At 36.0% G+C, this 26,989-nt stretch overlaps 1 protein-coding gene across 4 annotated transcripts in view; it reads left to right on the top strand.

Annotated features, from left to right (window-relative positions):
• Positions 1-26,989, top strand: part of LRBA (LPS responsive beige-like anchor protein) — a 373,995-nt gene that overhangs the window by 253,584 nt on the left and 93,422 nt on the right. For all 4 annotated transcript variants that reach the window (XM_048304274.1, XM_048304272.1, XM_048304273.1 and 1 more), the window contains 4 exons: positions 369-484; positions 2,760-2,872; positions 16,835-16,975; positions 18,140-18,259. In XM_048304274.1, the coding sequence (XP_048160231.1) occupies positions 369-484; positions 2,760-2,872; positions 16,835-16,975; positions 18,140-18,259 (490 nt within the window). The remainder of the gene's footprint in view (positions 1-368; positions 485-2,759; positions 2,873-16,834; positions 16,976-18,139; positions 18,260-26,989) is intronic.

Raw genomic sequence — 26,989 nt, 5'->3', positions numbered from 1 at the left:
AATTCTAAAAGTATTGTAATTTTCTTATTTAATGATATTCCATCTCTCTAAATCTCCAGTAACATATTTCTGTAATACATCAAGCCGTCATGGAGCAGCTGAATTTGCACAGCTGTAAAGGTTTCTGTTGGAAATTTTTCAAATCTTGACATACCCAGCTGTCAGATGCTTTAATTCCTTTATTCTTATTAGATTATAAAACTTTAAAAATGAACTTCAACTATCCAAGTGGCAGTTTGATCTCCAGAGAAATCTAGCATAGACCTAGTAGAAAGAATATGTACTACTGCCACTAAAATTCAGATATGTAAAACAGGAAGACCCACCAGGTTTTCTCATTATTTTTTTCCAATTTTCTTTGTTTTCAGACGCATTTCTTTGGCTAGTCCACGACAGATCTTCAAAGCTTCCAATATGACCCAGCGATGGCAGCACCGAGAGATTTCCAACTTTGAATACCTGATGTTTCTAAACACTATAGCAGGTATTGTTAATTACTGTACATCCAAATTACTGTAATTACACAGAAAAGGAGTTAGTCATGGCACAGTCTCAACAGCTATGGGGCACAACTAGATTTTGGCCTTTTAATGAGTAATTTTTTCTGTGTATGATTTTGCCCTGAAAAACTTCACAAAAGTCCTCCGAAATAATCTTTATTTGTAATTGTATTTATGTTTATGTAAGACTAGAGAGGTATTCATAATGCTGTACTGAGCTGCACTTTAAATCAGAATATCATGACTGTTGTGGGAGGACAGGAACTATATAGACTGTCTACTATTTAGGAAAGTCTCAGAAATAGGAACTTCTTTATCTTTAGTATTCTAAGTTTTAATTTTCATAAGTACTGTCCCCTCTAAATATCACAGATGCAACAAGTTCTCTGTAGGGCTGGGAAATCTCAGCTAGGCAGCAGGGTATTCCTGGAGCCAATAAATGCTACTGTTACAGGATGCATGGTTGGTCTTAAAAAAGAGTGCAGTGCCTGGATTGCCAGTGCTGCTGTTCTAGGACACCATTAATCCAAACCCAACCCTAATTTGTATCCATGTATTTTTGTCCTAACCACTCATTCTGTAAATGCTAACCTGTATTTCGTTTAACCCATCTTACCCCATCAGCTCCTAACCAGATGGGCTTCAGTTTACTACATGGAGGCCGGTTGTTGGGTCTCATGACAACCCTTTTATTTTCCAACTTACTCTGTCCTCTGAGCAACTTAGAAAATTTCTCAATTTTCAGCTCTTTTCTATGATGTTGACAGTGGTGAAAGGTCTGTTAATTCCCTTTCAGGCTTGCCTCTTGCTAACACGATTGATACAACAAATGCCTGTGCTTGCACTAATTGCGTTTTATACAAATGGTCAGTTTTGGTGGTGCCTGTAATCAGTCATCAAGTCAGAGGTGCCAGGATGCTGGCAGATTTCTAAAAGTAGGGGTCGATCTGCTTGCCTCATTACTGCCAAAGCTGAATGAGGCACATTATGACACTGTTGTCTGTGGCTCTAATGAATGACCCTTTTCAGCTTTAATATAAAATTGAAATAATAAATTGAATTCTTATCTGCTTGGTGTTTGAGGTTAAAAGAAGCAAAAAGATAACATTATGGAAAGAGGGAAAGTTGAGTTGCCCATGATAAGGAGTTAAAAGAAAGATAGTTATCCCAGTGTCATGTAAGTAGCCTTAATCCTCAATAAGAGATAGTGTGCAACACAGCCAACTGATTAGGGAAAAAGACTGACTCTACCATTTAAAAATTCGGCAAACAAAGATGGAAAAATACTGAGTGGTGTAAGAAAACTGGAAGGAGAAAAACTTTGATGGAGATCTAGAAAATGTTTTCTGACAACCTTACAGATTGGATTGTAAAATAATATTCCTGGGGAAGAGGTTAAAACCTCTCCTTGGAGACTTTAAAGACCAGGCTGAACAAAATCTCAAGAACATGCTGATTGAAGATGATATGAATGAATGAGCCTCTGCAACAATATAATAAAAAGAGACAGGATCCATGTAAAAATGGTGCATTTTAAACTTAGAAACCAGGCTCTGTGGTGTATATGTGTGTATGATACGTGTTTATTCTAATTGAATATTTTGCTTTTACTGGAAGAAGTACATTATTTCCATCTTAGATGCATGAAGGTGTACACAGGAACCTGTATCCAGACCGAATTTTCTGTCCTGGTATATGGAATATGGATATGTTGGCATATCCATAGATGGACAATGGGCAAGGATAAATTCTCCTCAAAGTGAATTCTCTGGATGAAACAGTTATTAATTGAAAAATTCTTTAGTCTAAATTCCTGAGCTGCTTCATTCTTCTTTCACATAAAGTATTTAATACAGTATGTAAAAAGAATGCTTTAATTTTTTAGTGTCAACAAAAATTGGTGACCCTCCATTTTTTGAAATGTTTCACCTTAAAGAAAAAGAAGACAAGATGGCATAAACAAGGAAAGGAGAAATGCATAGGAAATGAGTGAATTGAACTGTCAATCTTACTGTATGCAAAAGAGTTTACAATTAAAGTGAAATGGGCTGAAATGTTTTAGATTAAATACTAGCAAATTGTCAACTTTTCCATTATCCTTTCAATAAAGCAAAGTAGAATACTGAAATGATAAAAGATCTGAAATAAACTGCAGTTCTTTTGAACAGCTCATAAAGTTATATTGTTGTATCTTTAGAGATTGCTATTTCAGTTAAATATCACTCTTTATTCACAGTGGGTTTTTTTGTTGCTTGTCAGGTCGAACTTACAATGATTTGAATCAGTACCCCATCTTCCCTTGGGTTATCACCAACTATGAGTCAGAGGAGTTGGACCTTACACTTCCTAGCAACTTCAGGGATTTGTCAAAGGTATTTGTCATCAAATATACCTTTATATTTTTATCACAGTAGCTTGCAGTCTTGTAAACATTTTCTGCTGTGTTTAATACATTATTGTTAAATGCATGACCATTAACAGTGGTTCATTTCTATGTGTGTGTACTGATAATAAGGATCAGATTGTGTAAAAATGAATTATTAATGTATTCTTATTGCTTCTGATTGTATCAACTTAATTGTTATTGGAAGGTGCTCTTAGTTGGAACATAGACATTACATTTCATTTCAAATTTTAATGAAGTTAGGAATGCTGAGGCTGTTAAAGATTAAAAATTAGCCTTTTTCTGTTTGGTTGGTTTTATTTTTCTGATGAGAACTCTTTTTTTTTTTAGTAGCAAACCCTGTGCTACCATTATATTTTGGGTACTTTTAAATCACTACCCATATCCCAGTGAGCAGAAACATTATTTTATCACTTCCTCTGTGTGTGCCTTCAGGTATGCTGGAGTAATGCAACTGTCCTTTGTCAGACTGACATTGGCAGGTTTGAACAACTTTCCCAAACAATTCCTTTCTGGCAGAACAGCCTTGTGGGTTTTTTCAGCAGTCCCCCCACCATTGGCAGGTTCGATATACAGCCTGTTTATAGAATGTGATTATTCTCTTGCAATGCTTTCCCAGAAAGGACTATTTCATTTTACAAAGTAGAAGCATCTCTCATTTTCTCTACAAAGACTGGGTGCACTGATCAGCAAGCAGTATCTTTTCCTAAAAGGTAGCTTTTATGGGAAATGATTGGCACGTGGAGCAATGTAGCTAATTAGTAGAAAAGGTAAGGACAGTATTTTAGTTTTTTTATAGCTTTTTAGTTTTTTTTAAAGTCTCATAGAAATTGGTAATTTGCTAGTAAAAAAATCCCCAGTGGCAGTATGGCAGCTTTAAAAGTTTTTGCTTTCAGTTTGCAATTGGTTAAGCTAAACACAAGTCTGTGAAAATCTCCAGCAATTTGTTTTATTGGTGATTTAGTGTTTTAACCTTATAAAAGTACTGTATAGTCAGCAAATAAATATACAAGTATATATGTGTATATATATTTGAATGTGTATATATATTTGAAGACTATACCATACCTTTTGTATGTGTATATGTACATAAAGGAATAATGTTTTTAAGTCCAAGTCAGAGATTCTGAGGTACTGTTGTTGTAATATTTCCTAATAGTGTTACTTCATTTGACTAAGTCATTAACTCTAAGGTTTATTAGAATGTCTGGCTGACACAGATCCATATTCATGGGTAAACCTGCACATATTTTATATTTTAACAAATCTGTAAAAGGTAAACAGTTATTTATTTTAAAATAATTTTTTCTTGTGGTATCTAATAAATGTTTTTTAATAATCTCCAGGCCAGAAAGTATCTAAAGGTATTTTACAGCTAAAAATATCTATCACCAGCCTAGAGAACTCTTGTGAATTGCACTTAAATGAACACTGAAAACTTGCAAGTAACATCAGCCCTGTGTAGCTCGAGTTAGGACATAAATTAAATGTACTAATCATTAATAAATTCCTGGGTCACGACATGATTTTTGCGACCTCATTTTCCATTAAATTTTGTTAAATGACACTTCTGCATATAACATGTCATTGCTGAAATAATTCAAGACAAGGAAGAAGATTCTCCAGGTGCTGTACTTCTGAGGGGTCTCCTTTTAATTGTATTTTCATTTGTAACGAGTCAATTCAATCAGCACTGTAGTCCTGGTCTTTCTTCCTCCCTAAAACAGAGCATCTTTTCCTCATTTTAAGTTAGGTACTGCACTTACATCCATTTGAGAGATTGGATAGCAAACCTGCTCTATCTCTATGTGTTTTTTTATGAACATTGACTGGTTATATGGATTTCTCTGTTCATGGAAGTAGTCTTTGAGGAGGATTACTAAAGTGTACTCTCAGTTCTGAGGGAATCTTTCCATTGCTGTTGTTGAGCGAGGACATTACTTAGGTTGCATCTCTATATTCAACCTTCTCAAGCATTTGCTTGAAAACTGGGAACTTTGAACAGCAAATAATTATTGCATATATATATACAGTGAGAGTCTTCATGCCATACCTGTTTCAAGTAAAGTAGTTCAGGTTTTGGGTACTCTTTTGGCATTTCTAGCGGTTTCAACTCCATGTAGTCTAAATGTTAAACTTTGTGTCAGAAGACAAATTTGTGACAAGTATCTGGAAGACCTTGCTAATATCTGCTATGAAAATTTGTGGATGTCATGCACATTGTGATATTTTCGTTGTAGCACTGTTATCTTGGGGATAACGCTTCCAACACACGCTAATTAGGTATTGTAGCATGTCTATGCTTTTGCAGTGCTGAAGGTTTTTAAAATATTCAAAGATATTTCACTCCAATGTCTACATGGTTTTAACAGTCATTTATTTCCTTTCCTTATGCATGCCCAGAAACTCATCACAATTTAGTGCTCCCACTGTGCAAGGAAAACTTTGATTTTGATTGGGCAGAAAGGAAGTCAGGTCAATATTTTTGGTTTTTTGGTGCCTAAGACAATGAAGAATTTACTTTTTAAAAATTCTTCAGAAAGTGCAAGTTACGTGTCAACTCTAAGTAACAGTTTTTTTAATGTGTCAGCTAAAGTCCACAGTTAGTACAGATTTAAAGAACTGCAGAGTGTAGGTTAAACCAACACTTTATTTAAGCAGCTTCTTAGGGCACTGTTTTGAACATCAGTCACACAATGATAAACCAAAGCAACTGAAATGGATTGTGGTTAATATTACTGTCAGCCTGACGAATGCTCCTGACAAATGCCAGGAGTGCACTGCCAGCCTGTTACCCTGCTTTGACTCAAGTGTTTATTCCTGAAGAGGTGACTATGGCTTGGAAAGAGTATTACATATTATATTTATAGCGGTATATATTTTATTTATACAACAGGCACAGTTTCCCACCAGAACATGTGGCTTTTTCTGCATTACTTATGTTATTCATAAGCACATTCTTTTCCTTATTCAGTGGAAGCAATAAATTGCATTGTGTTTCTCAACTTGGGTAAGGAAAGAAAATAGAAGTAAAAATACGTGGCAAATACTGAGATATGGGAGCATGATTTTATACTCTCAAAAGTTGGTTACTTTTTGTCCTTGCCATATGCAAGGAGCTGTTGATAATTTTCCTTTTGTAAGGCACAACATTTCTGTGAGATCATAAACTGACACTACTGGAAGAAGAAATTTATGCTACTCTTAAATCTTCTTTTCTCTGCACTATAGCTACATGTGTACGTAATAATATTTTTATTCATATTTTTATCTATTCTATGCAATATTTGCTAAATCATCATCAATTTTATAGGGGCTGTTATGTATGTAATGACTTCTTTTCCAGTCAAGTGTACAAAAACAACAAATAGCTCTCAGCTTCAGTGAAGTGAGATGTTTAATTGGTATGTGGGAGCCACTAATATAAAATACACTTTGACAGAAGTAATAGATTTTTTTTACTATGAAAAGTTAGAGCGGTTATGTTGTTCTGATGTCAACTTTACTGTTGGGTGTTCTTCAGCGTGCCAGCCTGAATTCTGTTGCAGGGTGCCCTTTTCCGGAGCACAAATTCACTGCGTATAAAACTTGTGCTTCATATTTTTCCTTGTGTGGAAGCAGAGTGGGACGGGCATGAAATTTGCTTAGTTATTTGCCTCTTGGCAAAGAGATGGAGACTAAGAAATGGTTGGATGTGAACCTATTAGAGTTTTGCAAAGTTTTAAAAGAAATCTTTTTGGCCAGAGGGACATTAAACCTGTACAGATACTCTGTGAACCTGTGCTTTCACGTAGGAAATGTAAATTAAATTTTATTCAGCTCATGCTCTGACACAAAAGGAGTGCAGTTAAGACTGATAAACTCACCAGGACTCAGTGTCCTTCTAAGCATATAAAGCGTGTTCAAAAATTGGACATTAAAGGGGGATGAGAGGAGCAGTGTGAGAAATAACAGGAGTGGGTGCAATGACAGTGACTTGCTTTGATAGGCAATTACATCTGGAATTTAGGCACTAACACTTTTGAAGCTTGGCATTGCTGGGCTCAGCACCTGTCCTGGCTACCTTGTCACTGATATTTCAGGTAGGAAATTTGTCATCTGTATCAGTGACAGAAGATATCACTTAGTTAAAAAGTATTCCAAAGTTAGACAGGGTAACCTCAGAAGGCAGGTACAAATATTCTTCCTTTCAGGGTGCTTCATGTGAATGCCTGCTTAAAACAGGACATAAAATATTTCAAGCTTTGTATCAGAATCCGTGGTACTTATGAGAAGGTCCATTATATTTTCTAGAATTTTGGATATCTCAAGAAACAATGTTAGAGGCATTAAGGCCAGCCTGAATGATACCTGGGATATCACTGATAACTGAAAAGGAGACACATTTTCCATTATTCATTTTATATTCTGTTATGGATTTTGATATTTTTAGTATAAGGTGTATTTATCAGATGCTCTCCATTTTCAGATAACAAGTTTTCATGCTTTTTTTTGTGAAACAGAAGTTGCTTCTTGGAGGAGAGGAGCACTCCATCCTCTCTAACGTGTAGGTTGACAGACCTAAACATTTGACATAACCACGTTGGGAGAAACTTTTAGGAGAAGGGATGCATACAAACAGGAAGTACTTTGAGCAGAACCTTTCTTGTGATGGTTCCATTTAGGAAACCATAAAAGAGCAAAGTCTACCTGGGAGAACAAAGACCCTTGGTGCCTGATCTGGTTTCTTTAATACACACAGAGCTGAAAAGGGAAGGTGGGAAGAGAATTGTAAAGACCCTCTTTGAAGGAAGCTGTGCAAGATCATCAAGTTCACATCTCTTGAGAGTGCTAGAACTTTAGGACTGTTATGGGCTTTCTTTGTTTAGATTGAATAATCTGTTTTGTAATTAGAAACAGTACGAACTAAAGTGTTGAGTAGTCTGTTATATTCCCATGGAAGTTTTGACTTAATAACGTCATTTTTTCCCAGTTCTAAATGGGGAAAAGTGATTTTGTGAGGCTCTCAAATGCTGGTGACACTCAGACAGATGCTGTCATGGATGAGCAATAAAATGGGTCAATTATCCTTTCTGACAGCTGAGCCAATGTGTTGTATCATTTCCGGAAGCACACTTGCCAAAATTGGGAGATAAAGCTGCAAAGGGCCCCATGGGTCTGTGGCTGGTGTGCCACAGCCCTCTGTCTCTCTGTCTCTCTGTCTCTCTGTCTCTCTGTCTCTCTGTCTCTCTGTCCCTCTGTCCCTCCGTCCCTCCGTCCCTCCGTCCCTCCGTCCCCAGCCCTTGTCTGCAGCACCACGGTCAGGGATTCTCCAAAAGAGAGCCTCGTCCCTGCCAGCTTCGGCGCCTGGGGTTCAGCACCACGGACAGGGACATCCCGAGACTATTTCGGGGAAAAAGGCAGGGACACAGCTCCGAGGAAGACCGATTTGTTTAAGTTAAGTAGCTGTTGGATTGTTAAGGCCGACTTAGACATGGTCCTTAGAGAGGCTCAACTGTTTGGATTTTACTATCAATTTCTTCTTTCGCTTTAAGGACAAAGATTTTTGAGTTGATATGTTGATTTGAGCTTCATGCAGCATCTATCTCAGGACCTTTTTTATAATAAACATGATTTCCATATATTTTGTAACAAACATGTGATTTCCATAGTGGTTTGTTTCTCCGCAACTCCTGTGGAGACCAGGTGAGGCTGAAGCTTGACCAAAATGTATCTCTGAGATGATTTATCAAAACATACTGTCTGAAATCCTACTCTTTTTAAAATCCTACTTTTAAAAAAAAAAAGTTCTGGTAATTTATGTTGCTCTATGACAGTGTCATAACCATCCTTTTATAGCATCACCTTTGGATTTTTTTCTTGTCTTTAGCTGGTTGTTCTCTGTGTCACAACACCTCCAAAGAACATGACGAGGATGATAGAATGCATCTCATTGCCATTCTTACTTTCTCTTTCATGTTCTCTTCTCTTCTCTTCCCACTAGAGGCTTATTTTTTGAAGTCACAAGAGGCATACTATTTGTACATCAGATGCATATATCAGTTTCTAGGATCACTTGGCTATCTTCAAGCAATCTTTTTTAGAAATTTTAGGGGTTTTTTTAATTTATTGAGGTATTAGGGCAAAAGCCAAGTTTACAGGATCAAAAAGAATAATTTTGGTAATAAGCCTAATCATCTTAATTTTGCTTTGCCTCAAGGAAGTGTATTGTTTGGAATGTAGAAATTCTCAAAGATACAAAAAACCATAGCTCAAAATTAACTGTGGATGTTCAAAATGATGTTCTAAGTTTGTATCTGCTGTTATTGTCCATCTTGCTCTTGTTTCAGTTTTAGGTGCCCTGAACATATGTCATCTTCTAATTGGAAATGAGCTGATAGATCAGTTTTTTAAATGATCACAAACGATCACAAGAAACCGTAGGGCACGTGTCTGGTCATAAAATTTGCTAGAAATCAAAGTAAAGTAATTTCACACCCATGTCTTGGGCCATAGGCATATTAAATGTGTGTTTTCTGTCTTCCTAATATAAAGTGAATGTTATTCTCTTGATACAGTGTCTCTTCCTTTTTATAGTCATACATTTGTACTCAGCAGATTATGGATTGCTACAGCACACATCTGTGTAACTCACATTTCTGAACAAGCATGATGGTAGTTAAGTTGAAGATTGCACTGATATGGGAAATGAATATGGGATTTTCCTCACCTAACTGGAGCTGTCTAAAACTGAGTTGGTCAAACTCCTAGTAGCAGGAGGCCTCTTGGGGTCAAACAACAATCCAGGTTTAAAAATAATGGTCAGAAAATGAGATAAAGGAAAAATAAAAATCTTTGTTTAAGGAGCAGTTTATGGTGGTTCTCAGGCTGTGGACTTACTTTGATGTACACATCAGATGATCTTTCTAAAACTCAAACATCAACATATAAAAATGTAGATCAAATGAGGGAAATCAATAAAAAAAAGATTACTAAGCAAAGATGATATGATCCTAAAAGCTTGAGGTGAATAGTTTAACAAGATTAATTAAAATAATTTACATATCATATCCAGCCAGTCACTTGAAGCTGCATCAGGATCAGAAACACAAGGTTAATTTCCAAAGTGGGCTGGTCACTGACATTCCAGAAGTCTGTTTGGTACTTTATACTGTTCAGCATGGATGCTAATCCAAAAAAGAGCGTCAAAAGGGAGCTGATAAAACTTTCTGACAGTGCTCATCTGTTGATGGTATTGAAGGTGATGGCTGACTAACCTTATGAAATAGGGAATAAGATGATGGATGAATTCATGTTAGGAGCAAAGCAATGCATGTGTGAAACAAGATACATTGATGGGCTCTTAGCTGACTACTTATATTCAGGATTGATATAATCTGATTGGAATAGTTTTATGAAACAGTACAGATTACAATAAAAAACTACTTATACATTCCCTTTCTAGCCTTCTGCTGCTCTTTTTCTCAGGCTTACATATGATACAGAATAACATGTATTTTGTGTGCCTTGACAGAAACCTGCATAAAATGCAAATTTGTATCAGCTTTTGGCTTGAGGTCCTGTGCTCCTAGTACAAACAAAAAGGGTTACGTTTTTAGTTCTGATTGTCTTAAGTGGATCTGCTGTTAGGTACAATGGCTGCTGTTTTCTGTGGTGTGATGTGTTGGCAGAGGAACATGGTCTGTGAAAGGAAGGCAGACAGAGAATGTTTTCATCTCCTGCTATGACTCAAATGTGTGTGGCTTCTCACTTAATCCTGTTTCTCAAAATCCATAAAAGGATTTTTTGTTTGTTTTTTTAGCAAGTGAATAACAGTGCAGGGTTTTCTTTCACTTGGCAGGTTAAGTCATGGAGAGTACATGCAAATGTTTGCTTCTGGCTGGCAGGGTTATTTTCTAAGTAAGGCCATACCCTCCTCACTGCCTGCAAGCAGCTGGATTTCCCTCATGATTCCCAGGGACCTGCAGCTTCCTTTCTCCCTGACCTCTTGGAAATGTACAACACATAACAACTGTCTTCAGTTTGGCTTCCCAGCAGTATTAGGGTATAATACCTCAGGTATGCAGTGTGTGACACATTCAGTTGTGCTGAACAATTTATTAAACCTTACTGTGCTTCATTAGTGTGTGCTAAATTAGTTTGCAGTTCAGCAGTGCATTGTTTTGCAATCTGCTACAGGCGCTTGGAGTAGCATTTGATACTATAGTTAGTCATACAAAGGCATGGAGATTTTTCTTCTAAATTCAAATTCCTCCAAGATTTTAGGTGACCTGAGGCAAATCCTGTCATTGATGTATTGCTAAAACATCACTAATATTGCATAATAGGGTTTTTTTATTCATTTTTTCTGCTTAACATTAGCTTATGACCCATATCTTTTAAATGTGAACTTTGGGAATCTTCTGTCTTTTGCACCATTAGGTATTATTTATATTGACATGTTCAGACATTCTAGTTATTAGACCATCTTTAGATCAGTTTTTCCTCACTGTTCCTGCTGTCTCAAAGGAATATGCGTGCTCTTAAAAACATCTGAAATATAAACCATATGTACAAATACTTTTAATTTGCATGCACAAGACTGTTTTCTGCCCATACTCCAGTCCTTTATTGAATTCTCAGTTTCTTGAGACTAGAAATTGAAGTATTTAAAAAAATTTTTAGAGCAGAATGTGATCATGTGTTTATATCAAAACAGGTAGACTACACTCACTAATATTCTTAATTATTGCAGTTTCAATTCAAAGGTGTTCAACCATGGGATTCCTTATTTCACTAAGAAAGCACATGAAATTCAAGTAGCTGTTTGTGTTAAGTGGCTAAAATACAATTTAAAATTAATAATAAAAAATAGTATATCAGTTCAGAATTACTGTGTATCACTGAAATGCTTCCTGGGGAAGAATAAAAAGGTTCTGTCAAGGTCTCTCCCCTTGGCTTCAGATAAATTTTGGCATCCAAATTCATAGTTCCCCCTCCTAGCCTAGCTGATGTAGGTTTTGGGGGCATCTGCTGTGAAACCGGTGGTTTTTTTGTGAATGAATTGGTAAGGACTGTTTTTCTCCTTGATAAATTGTTTTCATTTTTTAAATCTTACAGCTCAAGGGCACTTTGGGTGATCAGTGAGGGCAGTTCAAACAGTTCAGCAGATAATTGTGTTTGTTGTTTTCTTTGGGATACAGTTCCTTAACAAATTTGAGTTAGATATGCATTAAAGGTAAGATGCCCTCTAAAGAAGATGGGACCTAATTTTTAAGAAAACTGTAGCCAGTTGTGTGAAGGAAGAATGGTGAGGCCCAGCAGTGAGTGACAATAGGTTGAGAGAGGGGAATAGCATTTTTTGACTCTTCTCAAACCCAAAAATGACAGGTGAGAGAGTAATGATCTGCACTAGATTAGTTTATTCCCAGATATTTCCCAGTTGACCTAAGTGAATAAAGTTTGGGTCTAGTTAAACCCTTGCATCTTGTCTCTGTATCTCTGTTTGGGAAAAAGAAGTTTTACTCAGTGATCAGGACGTCCCACTGCCAATAATACAAGTATTGGCTAGTTCAGGGAGTTAATTTTGTGTTGGTGATACATAAAGTAACTAAATAAGGTTTGAGTGCAGCAGGGATTCCAGCACTTGGCATGTTTATGGAGGTGAGAAAACTAACACTGGAACACTGAACATGTGTCAGTTCTCCGAATGTCAGAATACATTGATAGGTGGGCAAGCAGCAGAGAAATCTTAGGGGTGGAAGAAATGCCTCAAAATGGAAGACCTGAAGAGCTCAATTTCTTATGTTTATTAGGAAGTCTAATTATAGTCTGTAAGTATCTTTATATTCAGAATATACTGGGTAAGTAGAGACTCTGTGATGTGTCAGAGAGAAGCTTAATAAGATCTCTTTGATAACACACCAGTAAATTCATAACCAAACTGAAATAGATATATTTTTTAGAATGAGGGTAAGAATTATCAGAAGAAAAAGCTTCCAAGAAAAGTAGCAGATTGTCCATGTACTCAGGAGTCAGATGTCTTTCTGGAAAGCAAGTTGGCCAGATACAGCTCGTGCTGTAATCAAGTTTAAATAGTTGGGCTCAAAATCATGTAATGCAAAGGCATTTAACCTCTTGTCACACAAGCTCAAGGCTAGATGAGATGACCTAAGGGTCCCCCATGTCCTTTAGGCCCAATATGAAAAGTATCAGTAATGAAAACCAGATAGTTATCTTGAAAATAAGATGTATGGGAAACAAACATCATACTTGGCAAGGATGCTACCAAACATGATTCCGTAATACAGATAATGGTATTCACAGAAATACAAATACCTGGTTGTATGTGGATAAGAAAACAGTGTAAGAAATCACAAGGAAAATCAACTTTTCTTTTTTTCCCTCTTGAATAAAAAGTGCCTCTTCTTAAATGTCGAACTATAGATAATCATATCGTAATTCTTTCTTTGTAAGACCCCAGTCTGTTTATTTAAGACCATTAGCAATTTTTTCAAAATACTTACATACTTGAATGTGAGTCATTCAAGTATTTGAGTCCAGGAGAGATTCTGCCCTCTAAAGAGGAGCAGTGAACATTCTGCTTTCTTCTGTTGGATGCAACAGGGCCTCTTCTGGAAACAGAGGCAAGATGGGTTACTGTTCCAATGTCTGGCACAGAGTAAGAACTAACAAATAAAACTGTACACTGTAGTGTCTGGACATATTTGACAGCAGTAGATGATAAGAGTCAGTGTGTTTTCTCACTTATTTTTCAGCAAACGATTTTTCTTTCTTATGTTTCAAAGGAAGCAAGCAAGCTTGGTCCAAAGACTGAGATTTACTATATTTAGTTCTTGGTAAAAATGTGAAGTTGTTTATTTTGAGGTATTCCTATATTTGAGAGTACTTGAAAAAATAATATCAAATGAGTTGTTTTGTTTTAAGAATGGCTTGTAACTTTCATAATTGTAGCACGTGTTGTTACAACAACCACTTTGGGCCAAAAAACAGGTGATTGTGCCTTGGAAAAAGTGAAAACAGAAACTGCCTTACCCCAATTCTTGCCCCAGTTTGGATTCTCTTTTTGAAGGAACAATGACTTGAAAACCACACACATCATTGATTTTTCAATATGATTTGAAAACTTAGCAGCCATGAGTGATTTCTTTCTTCATTTTTACTCCTGGAATCTCATCCATTGTTTTTTGCTCATTGGAATTTTTCTCTCTCTACTTTTTCATTTTTCCCTCTCCATCTAAATAAACATTTTTTTATTGGTGAACTAATACCTAATTTTCCTCTGGGAAAAGAGGTGCTGCAAATAAAATACATTCTGGAATTTCAGGAGATGAAAGCTTTTCAGCTCAGTCTTCCTTAGAGGTCTGCAGCTATAGGGAAGCTGTGTTGAGTAGTGTAAATTTGTGGTCTCACAGCTACATCTAGCACAGCTTAGTTTGGAGTTCCTCTTTTTCCCTTGGCACTTACCCACAGGGGAGGGAATACAGTATGTAATTATGATTCCCTGTTAATTCTGCGATATGAAATAACTGAGAAATTTCAATTAATTTTTTTTTTTTTTTTTTTTTTTTTTTTTTGCTTTAGTCTGTAGTTAACTGTGCCCAGTGCAGTGTGACACAGTAGAATCACCTCATCCTTAGAAGCAGTTGTCAGAAAAATATGGGCCTGCCTGGTAGAATGTATTAGCCCAATACATTGTCTCCATTTTATTATGAAGCTGCTGGGGAAGCTGTGATATACAGCACTGTCATTACAGATCTATTGTTAGAAGGGCTCTACAGTCTTCTGTGCACTGCCATTAATTTATAGCAGTAAACAATATGTAGCCCTCCAACTGCAGCAAAGCAGAATCTTTTAATGAGGTGGATGTTATTACCACAATAAATCAGTGCATTCGTGTAATGTATAATTCAATGTGTGTATTCCCACTGTAACTTCTCTGAGTAAGCTGATAGTGTATCATTGTCAGTGCACAGCTCCACAGTTCTTTTTTTTTTTTTTCCCCCCTAAGCTTTTTTCATTTGGGGACTTTTTTTATTCACTTGCAAATAAATGTGACATGTCTTGATAGTTGTCCTGTTTCAGGCTTCAGAAACCAACTGTAACAATAACAGCTAAAATCAATACTGTGGATTCTGGCTATATAGATCTCTCTGCATGATACCTTTTTTTTATTTTTATTTTTTGAAAAGAGAATGAAATCAATTCTAATTGGGTTTAGCTTTATATTCAAGGAATGTAATTCTATAACTATTGATTTGGGCTATACTCATTTGGAGAGTAATAATAGAGGCAGATAAAGAGAATACATAAAATGTAACAGAACCATACAGCACAACACTGTTCCTATTTTTAATTTATATAATTTGTCTACCAATGACCTTCTTTCTTCTTTTTCTCCCAGGAGCATATCTGAGCCTTTAGGGAAAATCAGTACAGATGGAGATTCCAAAATGGTTCTTCTAACAAAGAGACTTCTTGGAGTCAGTTTCATACTTCCCTGGAATAAATTTGCTAAATCAGATAAAAATCCTTTTATACAGGAACAACTCCTTTTAAAGGGTTATATTTCAAATTAGTGAACTGCAAAAATAGTAATTAACCTAAGATGTTTTTTCTTTATCCTACTGCAATGTGAAAGCTGCTCTAAGTAAAAAATGTAAGATTAGATTTTAGGTCAGTCAAAGATCTGATCTGTTCTAGCAGAGAAAGTACTTTGAAGCTTGTATGCCAAATTTCACATGAGCTGCAAAGAAACAGTTATTTGAATAATCATCATCTCAATAGCAGATGTAGTTTTTCACTTGAACTCTGCTTGAATTCAAGATTAGGTTACTGATACTTTTGTTCAAGGACCTTTAGTTTTTCCTCACCTTGTAGTGTGTTCTTAAGTATATTTATTCTTGGAGAAAGGAGATATTGTTTCATGTTTATTCTTTGCTTGTATTTGAATGCACCCATTGTCTGTACAGATGAACATAATTTACATTAATAACATACTAAAAGTGTGCTCAATCTGTATACAAAATTTTACTGCATATGTATTTTGCATATATATCCAAAGATATTTTAGAACTCTTACAGCAGGAATTACTCTTACTAAATTCACTTTTGGGTTTCTCAGTGATTTGTGTGACCGATACTCATCTTCTTTCAAATCATTTATGTAAAAGTGTGCTGAGGAAATACACAGCTCTAGATAACAAAATATTATGTTTCCTACTTTTAAATAAGTCCCTGGGTGTTTATAGTCTAGGTAAGCCCTGAACAAAGAATGATAGCATTGGTGAAAGTGTGATAGACATTTTTAGTCATACATATGTTGTTTCTTTTATATCAATGTTTTTATATAGTATAGAAATTCTGGTCTTTCATTTGTCTATTTCAAAGGTGAAAATTCTATGAATTAAGTAAAACTTGGCTTGAGGTGGTAAATAGAAAGCATAGGAGCAAGAATAATATTATCAAAATTCCAAGTCCACTGTTAATATTCTACCACCCCATCAATCGCTACTTTTTTCTCCAAAAAAATATCCAAAAACAATGCTTCTCGATGTTGCTATTTGCTTAATAGTGTATTCAACATGCACACATATCCACAGGCACCCAAGTTAAACAACACTTTGTCCCAGACATTCCACTGTGAATTGGATGGAGTCAGTGACTTGAATCAGCAGTAAATGAAGCCTGTATTAATGCTGAAGAGATTTTTCCAAGCAGCCATGTGTTTGTGCATGGAATCCTGGTTCCAAGTACACGGATCTCCTCGGGTGCTTACAGAAGCCAACATCTGCTTTTGCAAAGCACCAAGCCCCGTCTTCTCCGTGCATGCCAGTAATTCTGGTTACCAAAAAGAGCAAGGGCAGTATGATGTGATAGTATTCATGTTAATTTTATTTGCTTAAGGAGTTTATTTTTACCAATCTTGCAGCCCATTGGAGCTTTGAACCCAAAGAGAGCAGCGTTCTTTGCTGAGAGATATGAGTCGTGGGAAGACGATCAGGTCCCAAAATTTCACTACGGCACCCATTATTCAACAGCAAGTTTTGCACTCACGTGGTTGTTAAGGATTGTAAGTATATATTTTAAAAATGCTTTTCCTTTAAGTGATAATGAAAGCAACAAATATCTAAACTAAAACTGAATGGTATATAAGAGTACTGAAATTTTCTAGTAATTGTAATCAGTAGTGTAGGAGAAATGTGCTCCAAAGTTCAAGCAGAAAGTTTTCATTTTTATGGTACAGCCTTTTCAAATCAGTAAACCTTTTACTCCTTAAAAGTTGCTTTTAAGTGTACATACTTCTTTAAACATGGTTAACTTTCCTTCCTTGCGTATTTTCTGACTGGACCAAGTACCAAGCATTTGTGGTTCTTAATTAATGTATTTAATTTTCCCCTCCTAATGAGTGTGAATTGGTTTCTGATGATCATGAAGTTCTGTGGTGTAAATAATTAATTTTAAAAAATCTGCTACAGTTGGTATGGAATTTACTTTGAGCTGCTACATATTGATAATGTATTGGTTAAACAATATATTTTTCAATAAAATTGAAAGTCAATTTATCTCCTAGGAAGTAATTTCTTTGGGAAAGCATTTGCAGCACATCATTAATTAAAGCTTGTTAGAATGTACAAGCATGCATAAATCCTTGAAGTAATTTATAGTGCTTAGCTAATTTCAGGCAATTACCCACTAATATGTGCTTAAGTGTTCTTTAACTAAGAGGAGGCTTTTAAATCTTCCAAACATTTTTCTAAATCATAAATTACATATGAAACAATAACAGTCCTAAAGCTCTCAGTATTGAATGCTACTATTTAGATTAACAGACCACCTTAAACAAAGTAAAACACATTATTTTTGTTACTTACTAGCTTAATAAATATCTAAGATATCTGAGCTTTTTCATGCTGTTGAGAGCAATTTGTGTCACAATTGACTGTAGTTTCTACTTCAGCCTTTGAGTATTTTCTTTTGGTTTTATTTGCTTTTCTTTATCTGGGTATGTATGCATGGAGTAAGATTAAAAAGTATTTATTGAACAAACAAGCATCAGTTTGTAATTCTCATTCTTAAATAATAGAATTAACCCTTTGCTATTAATCATGTATCTGCCAGAAGAATAGCATCATTCACAACCAGACCCCAAAAGAATATAAAATTCCTTGTTTTACCCTGAAATTTCTGAAGAGATGCTTTGTTGTTTTTAATGAATCTTTTTATATGTGCTTAGGAGCCCTTCACAACACTCTTCCTAAATCTACAAGGTGGGAAGTTTGATCATGCAGATAGGACTTTTTCGTCTATTTCAAGAGCGTGGCGCAACAGTCAGCGTGACACTTCTGACATCAAGGTAAAACACTTCCTGAAAGGTAGTAACATGTTTTATACTGCATCTGCCTTTATTGTAGCTGGGAGTGTAGGATAGAAGGAAGAAGACTGGGAGCTATCTCACCATTTGGGAAAAGATGCAAGGCAGATGACAGGTGGTTTTACTTCTGTCAGAATATTTCAATGAATTCTTTTGTAAAACTGTAGTAAACATTTTTAGCCCTGAGACTGAAATATTTTGAACTGGGGAGGAAAACACAGGAGACAAGGATGCTGGCAGTGGTGGGAAAAATCAAATCCAAGAAGATAGATTAATATCAGTGTTGGGTTTTTGTAATGGAAGGAAGGATGGAAAAGTACAGTGTGAAGAAAATAAGGGGCAAGCTCAAGGAGGTCATGAGACCAGCAGGAGACCTAAGTGACACGGTCATTCACTCATATTCATGGTGAGCAGACAATTTAGGAAATGGTTGATCTGCAAATTAATGGAATGCAAGAATTGTCAACTGGCAGTGCTGAAAAAGGGATGTCTTTCTTGCATCTGTGAATCCCCACCAATAGAATCAATGGCAATCAGTGGCAAGTGGAATTAATGCCACTTAGATGTAATGTCTATATGAAATTGGGAAAGAAGGGTTTAGAAAATACAAATACATTAGATTTTTTTCAAATTAATTAGTCATTATGGGCTTAATTTCCTTGTAACCTACAAGACTGCCAGATGGTATTTCAGAGTGCATTTTTAGGGGATTTTTTAAAAATGGAGGAGGAGAAAGATATCAGTAGTGGACAAATCAAGTATTTAATACAGAAAAAAAAGGGAGCCAAGAAATGATGAGGTGAGTGTAACTGCAATTCACAGAAAAATACTTAGGCAAATAATCAGACTATGTTTAAGTGCCAGGAAGATAGCTTGGAGACAAGCAAATGAAACACATGTTTATCAAGAAGAGATTATGTCAAAGCAATCACAGTTTCTGATGAGAAAAGGTAACAGACCTTATGAGCAGAGAAGAAGCAGACGATGATCTTAGTTTTTTACATTGTCTTATGAGTGAGCTGGGATTACTCTGTCTAAAAGAATCCACTGTATTTGGAGAATAGCTACCAGCAGTTCATTATTAAAATTGAAAGATGTACTGAGTGGAATTCTTCTTGATAATAACAGGTTAGGCCTCAATTTCCATTGATATTAGATTGGAAGGTACTGAAAGTGTAGTGAAATTGGTAGTGCTTCTTGCAGAAGGGAAAAATGATTTTAGAAAAGTGTTAGGTGAAGTTTATTAGGGAAGAGTGATAATTGTAATTTGCATGCAGGTTCTCATACAGTTATAACACAAGGAACAATCTACTGTGAAAAAAACCCCAACATTTAGGTTCTAGTACATCTCCTGTAGTACACTACAGTGCATGTGAGTTAACAGTATTATGGTATAACAAAAGGTGAATAACATTTCGTGGAAGATACATCAACAGGACATAATGGAACTTTCAAAATGTGTGACAAAAATCTTCACTTTTTCCCAGCTTTGATAAGGTCTTAGCTAGAATATTACACCCATAGTTTTGGGCTGGGTGGAGAGAATCCACACTGGAACAATGATCACAGTGCAAGGTCTTGAAAATAAAATGCAGTGAAAGATTGAGTAGCTGTCCTTATTTTTCTTCTAAAGCAGAGCAGATTGAGGAGGACCTTGTGTCTTTCTGTTACATGGAGACTGCTGTAAGGAAAAAAAAGGAAAACAATCTCTGCTGCCCATGCTGGACAGGATAGGAATTAATGGTCTTAAATCTCAGGGAGATTTTGGTTGGAATCAAAGTAACCTTCCCAACAGAAAAACAAAACTGATGAATCTGATGAATGTTTCCCTGGCAGTTAGTGTAGGAAGGGGTTTTCAGAAATGCTTAGGTAACTTTTGGAAATGGCATATGTGCAAGCTGGTACTGCCTTTAAAGGCATCCCTTCTGTTATGGATGATCTCTTGGAGTTGCTTACAGCTTCCTGAGACTGTAAATTGCTGTGAATTACATGATGCTGCTGTGAAGCGTCCGAGTGAGTATTAAGGTTGACTAGAGGAATCTGTTTGTGAGACTGGATGAGCAACCAGGAAGGGGGATGAGATGAGATTTCCATAGGGACGTGTTCAAAGAATTAGAAAGGAAGATGTTTGAATGTTTCCCTCTTCACTGGAAATACCTGTATTCCCCATATTTCATTACAGCTGTGAAAACCAGGTTTCCTGATACTTGGTGCTCTACCCTGCAAGTGTGTGCGAAATACGTGACTAAAGTGTCCCACATGCCTCTAGAAACTTTCTACATGCAGAAGTGCAATATTTTAGCCTCCTGTTGCTTGAATGTGTTTAGTTGACTCATGCATGGAATAGCCCGAACAAAGCGGAGCACATAATGGTGCTCCTGTAGTTATTAGCAAGTAGGGGACACAAAGGAAAAAGAAGGGTTGGTTCCTTTTCCAGCTGAAAAAAGTGTGACATTTAGGACCAGTGAGCTGATTACAAGAAATTACAAGAAATTACAAGACTTCTCCTTGCTTCCCGTGTGGAAAGAGTGAATGCAGTTACTGATGCTGCTGTCCTAAGATTATTGTTAACCTTAGCTGGAAGCACTGTATGTTACAGGGAGGACTAACATGAGCTGGCTTTGGAAAGAACTCTTGCTGGCTGGTATCACTTCAGCAGAGAAAGCTGAAGCATATGTGTGGTCACAACCAGTCTGTGTCAATATCCTGAGAAAGCCTTGGATTGATGATCAAAGCATGAAACCAGTGCTCCTCTGTAGAATAACCTTTGCTTGAACTTTGCAAATTTTGGTTTCAAGAGGTGATATGTTGCATAAAATTCAATTTCCTAGTTTTCCCTATCCATTTATTTGAGCAATGCAAATTAAAAATCCTTTGGAAGTCTGCTGGTGTCTCACTACCACTCTGTAATTAGCTCAGGACTGGTGCCTTTAAATGATTAACCATGTGTTTTTAGGTTAAATCTTCTGCACTAAAGAATACTGAATGAATTTCAATTCTGTGAGAGTATCACTTGGTACTTTTAAAGTACTATATAAGCATAACCATTAACTCAATTACTTCTTAATTTACATTATTGGCACAAGCAATCCTGGTTAGTTTTGTTAATACCACAGAAAAAGCAAACCTGGATAGCCTGGCAGTATTTGCTTGTACTTGTTCAGAAGCAGTTGTTCCTTCTGGTTTGGCAGCTAACCTGTTGCAACATATTTATTTCTCATTGTGTTTACAACAGCATAGTTGTAACCCATGTTGCTCTTTTCATTTATGTTTCCTTTTTCCACTGTAGTAGTTTGCTGATTGTTTTTGGATTTTGTGGGGTTTTTTTGTTGTTAGTACAATATATACAGATTTCAAGATCATCTGAAATCCTCTTGCTGTCCTCCAAACAGCTGTGTTGCCTTCTTAGTGTCATCTGGAATTTTACTTCTGCACCTTCTGCACCAGGCTGTTAGTGAGATTATTGACTGGTGTTAAGAGCAGGGCAGACTCCATTACCATGTCCTCCCAGTGTGACAGTGAACTATTGATAACTGCTCTTGGAATATGGATTTCCAGCTTGGCTACTCCCACATTATTGTAGCCCAATCTCATCTCTATTCCTCTGGTTTGCTTATAGGAATGTCATAAGAGACTGTGGCAGCCTCAGAGGTCTTTCTCAAAAGTGAAGAAACACCTTGCTGCTTTTTCTTTCACCATCCACTACTGCAGCTTCTTTTTGGAAAGAAAATTAGATTGGTTTAATGTAATCGATTTTTTAAACAATTTTTAACCAAGCTACAGTCACTAGTATGGTGTTATGTACAGTTCTTCATGTCTTTTCCTCTGCTGCTTTGTGTTTGTTTCTTTTTCATGTGCTTTGGGTTGCTTTTGGTGAATTTGATTAGTTTTGTTCAAAAAGAGATGCTAGGAGACCATAATATTAAAGAAAACATCAATAAACTCCAATTACACTGTTTTAGATTGTTCCATCATAAAATGGACACTAATTTGTGAAATCTTGTGATATGACACAAGTCAGTGACAACTACTGTAAGGCTGGGGGGGATGGTACTGAGTAGCTGAATTCGTATCTCATACAGGTGTGTCTGGCCAATTATGATCCTCATAGTGTAAAACAGCTGAATTTTAGGTACAGAAATGCTGTTTTGGCAAGTTAACTATATTGTAAAGCTCATTAGCATCACATAATTTTAGACAGTTTTTCTTTAAATCAAGCTTCATATTTAAAGCCTCAGAAGTTATAGAATTAAAGTTGCTGTCAAACTGGCAACATGACTTTTGTATAGGAAAAATTTCATGTCATAGTAGTCACAAAAAGAGCAATGACCAACAAAATTCAGATGCAAGTACCTAGAAATTCAGATTTTTAACCATAAACTCCATGTCTGGAGTAGTAAAACTTTTAAAATATTTAGGACGCATATCTTTGGTTTTCATGGAAGATTTGGTTCTATGTAAAACTGTGCTAAGATCCATAACTGGAAAATACTTGTCTGAGTTTTAAAAAAAATGAAAATATTTTCTAAATTCGGTAAGACCCCGTGCATGGCAGTCTGTGGGAATTGCAGTAGCTCAAAATGCAGACATCTGGGTGTGTGGAACAGAAGGTTCCATCTGGGTGTGATGGAACAGAAGGTTCCATCTAATACCTGTGATCTGCTTCTTTTATAGCCAGCCATGATTGTGTTGAAAATGAAGCAAATAGTTTTAATATCTGCTCTGAACTCCTTGTGTAGATGTTTAAGTAACAAATTTGGAGTTAGTTATGGACAAGTTTGCTGAAGTCCAAAGGAGAAGGAATGTAGTTATACATGCAACTTTCTCCTCTTTCTCTGTCAAATTAACCTGAATTACCTAGTGTATAAATATGGTCAATAAATACCATAGAATACTTTTATTTAGATTCTAAGGAAAAAGTAAAATAATTATATATATATATATACATACATATATAAATAGAGGAAGTAACAGGATTTAAAGTACCTTAAAGGTGCAGGTTTTTATCCAATGAGATATTGACTCCATAAAATCAATTTATTGATCAATAATGAATCAACTCTTGATTGTGGTTATCATATCTTTCATTAATCTACTAAACAAATATCTGGAGTTTTTATAATTCTCTTTGCTTAATTGTGAATTACTGATGATTTTAATGTTTTTCTCAAACTAGGAAATGTTTGAAGTATAATCACTTAGAGCTTTAACAGAGTGGTTAAACATTGACAAAATTAATTTCGTCATTAATTACCTTTAAAATCTTAATGGAAACCTGCCAAAGTATTTTTCTTACAAGTTGGCAGAGTTTCAGGCAGGGTCTTGAGATAATTTCTTAGTTGACAATTTATTCGTGAGAAATAGCACACATGTAGCAGATGGAGGGAAACTCATGGGTACTTAAAAATTATACTTCCGAACAGTCTTGAAAATAATTTCATTGAAGTGTGATGAAAAAATGAGATTTGAGTTAATTTAATATCTTAGTATATATTTCTTGAATGCCATTTAAGTCCCCTAACAGAAGAAATAAAGTGTGGCAATATGAATAAAAGTCTAGGCTTCTAATATGCATTTTCATTATTCTGTTTGACAGGTTATATATAGGCTTAATATTGTTTAATATGATTGTGAAATAATTTAGTTTGAAAATTTGGTATCTTATAAATGTTTTCATATGATTAGGGATGTGTCATTGTTTCTAGACACCTTTGGAGATCATATAGCTCTGCTTCAAAATACATCAGTTACTTTCTAAACAAAAGAAAAAGTAACATTTCATTGCATTAATGAAGTATCTTATATTAATTTTTTTGTGCATGGTGGCATATATGAAAATAAATTACCACTGTTAAACTGACATTCTGCTGATTTTGCATGTTTGTAAAAAAATATTTGCAGTGAATTTTCCTTAGGAATCATTGTTTCCCTGTGTTACAGGGCAACTTTTGCTGGAGAAAAATTGTACTGTACTTATATGCAGAATTGTGTAAATGTTTTAATAAGAATCCTGATATGGCAGGTTGTTTTTTTTCTTTTAAGTTAATACTGTGTGTTAGATTCATGTTGATACTGACTGTGAGCTCCTGCATCAGTTGAAATGAAAAGCATGACACAAGGACTGACGTCCTGCTTATCATGAGGATGTCTTGTCTCTGCGTTGTAGAAATGGTGAATTCCAACAGATAAATTTCAGAAAGTAATTTTCAAACACAATAGTCCTAAAGCAAGAGCTTCAACAAATCATAGACATGTTTTGGGGTTTTTTTCTGTGAAATTTAAACAAAAGACATGTGGGTAAGTGTTACCATTTCTGTGCATGTGCTGAGTGTGGAAAATTTCAGAAGGAACAGTAGAGTTAGAAAAAGTATGGAGGCAACCAAAATTTTAATTTGGAAGGGAAGACCTCCAGAGGGAACAAATCTAAATTGACTAGAATGCTTTAGCTTGCAAAAAGAGACCCCTGAGGAACAATGTGATGATAATACAGGTCTGTAGTACCCGGAAGGGTGCATAAAAGAGCAAATAAGGATCTAACATTTACTGGGTTTCACAAAATGGGCATTAGGACCATCCACTGAAACTGTCAGGGAGCAGTTTTAGAGCAGCCAGAGGAAGACCTGTGTAGACAAAACTACAGTGTGGAACCCATGCTTAATGATTTTACAAATCAGAAGCACGGATTAAGTCAAAACCATTTAGCTGTCAGAAGCTGGCAGAATATCCATGGAAGGGCTGTGTTTGCCCTGTGTTACTCCAGTCCTTGTCACTCTTCCCAGTGAGATATTAAAGAATTCTTCATTCTGGCCTCTTATGTCTGGTCCTGCATCTTCATGTGATGTTTGTTTGGAAACATTTAGTAACTCTCTCCTCCTGCCATTTAAAACAGGCAAAAAGTACATTCACTGATTTTTTTAACGTTCTTGTGTGTCCGGGAAGTTCTGTCATTTTTGGAGTTGCACGTATGAGTCAGCATCTGCTGTCTTAGTGCCAATCAGTGCATGTGATGTGAAGATTGTAAGAAAAAAAGAAGACCCCACAAATAGAGTTGAGAAGGACTGTTAAGGACTGCAGTTACCAAATACATGAAGAATATTGGTTAACTTGATAAACATTAATATTTTGTGATCAGGTTGCTCTGCTGGTTTTAGGAAAAACTGTTTTCCTTTAACTGTTGCTGTCATTTTCACCTGTATAAAGCCACTGAAAATGGGTTTTAAATACAACTAATTTCCAATGGCCATGTGCATCTGTTTGCATTCTTTTTCTGTGGGTAAATGCTAGCACATGGCCAAGAGGAAAAAAAATCACATAATAAAGAAGCTCCTTTTGTATAAATGTGTTCTAATGGTGACAGTGAAAAACTTTCTGAAAACTCATTTCTGGAGTAATGAAAAGCTTTATGAAAAGTTTCTAATAGTTAAACTAGTAGAAATTCCTGATAATTTTGAAGTTTCCAGCATATTGTTTCTCTGTAACCTAATGAAAACAATATGTTCTAGAAAGCCAAATGTTTTCTGATCTTGAAAGAAACTAATGAATAGCTGTACAGATATATATTTAAGGAAGAAATAAAAGCATGGGTAACATATGTAATGAGCTTGTATTTTAAGTGTTCAGAACCAGGGTATGGTTTCATATTTGTGGTTTAATAGCCCAGTGTCTCTGCTTTTCCTTTGCTGGTTTCTGTGATGATAAAAACTATAGCAACCTTAGTGTTACTTTATGTTTTGCAAACTTTATTTTTTACAGCGTTTATCCTTGCTACATTCTTGTTCTTTCACCTACCCAATGAAATAGTTTCAGATCTCTTTTCTGTCAACTCCTTGTCAAGCATTTGGTACAGAAGCACGTTTTTACCCTGCCTAGTTAATTAAGGGGACTGTAAACAAAAAGATGTACAATTCAAAGGCAAGCAGTGTTTCACACAAGGATGGAGGTGATAATAGCTTAATTCCTGCCTGATCTTTCCTGTCTTTGCCCTGGCTACTCCGGCCTGACCTTGTCCACAATCTGATGACCTTCTTATTGCACTCAGCCATTTGGAAAGCTGCTCATGTCATAGCTGGCCCTGAGGGGCTATCGAGGAGACCACTGAGCCACTAACCCATGTCAAGACTGCATTTCAGGTCTGCTCTGCTGAGCTTCTGGTGTGGCTGCATCCTCCACCCACTGTAGGCAAAGCCACTGGGGCAGTCTGATTTTTTTTCCTTTCTTCTCAAGTGGCCTGCAGCTTGCACTTGCTGTATGGAAGACCAATTTTACACCACTCATTTGCTATGAAATACACTTCCTGAAGCAATTACCTGTATTGATCCTTTCTTTACAAAGGAAGTAAATTCTCTAATTTAGTGGCTCAATTTTTCTAAATCCATCAAATTGCCAGGTTTATTGGGTGTATTTAAGTCTCAACATCAAGTTCCACAAAAAAAAAAACAAACCAAAAAACCTAAACAACCAACCTACCTTTAAAATCCAGGGCAGAGATATGTCTGTTATGTCTTTAGGGGTTTTTTCTATTAAGTGTTATACCTGGACTTTGCAGATATTTTTATAAAAGTGTGTACATAAGGTTCTAATCCCATTAACTTAGATAAATTTATGTATTACCTACTATGTATTTTATAAAATGCATGACAATGCATGAAGTTGCAGGTTTGTTTGCAAAACAAGGGAACTATCCACTTATCCAGGAGAAAATCCTTATGGTTT

The sequence above is a fragment of the Corvus hawaiiensis genome, chromosome 5 (assembly GCF_020740725.1).
Source record: "Corvus hawaiiensis isolate bCorHaw1 chromosome 5, bCorHaw1.pri.cur, whole genome shotgun sequence".
Lineage (NCBI taxonomy): Eukaryota > Metazoa > Chordata > Aves > Passeriformes > Corvidae > Corvus > Corvus hawaiiensis.
This window is presented reverse-complemented; position numbering and strand designations above follow the sequence as displayed.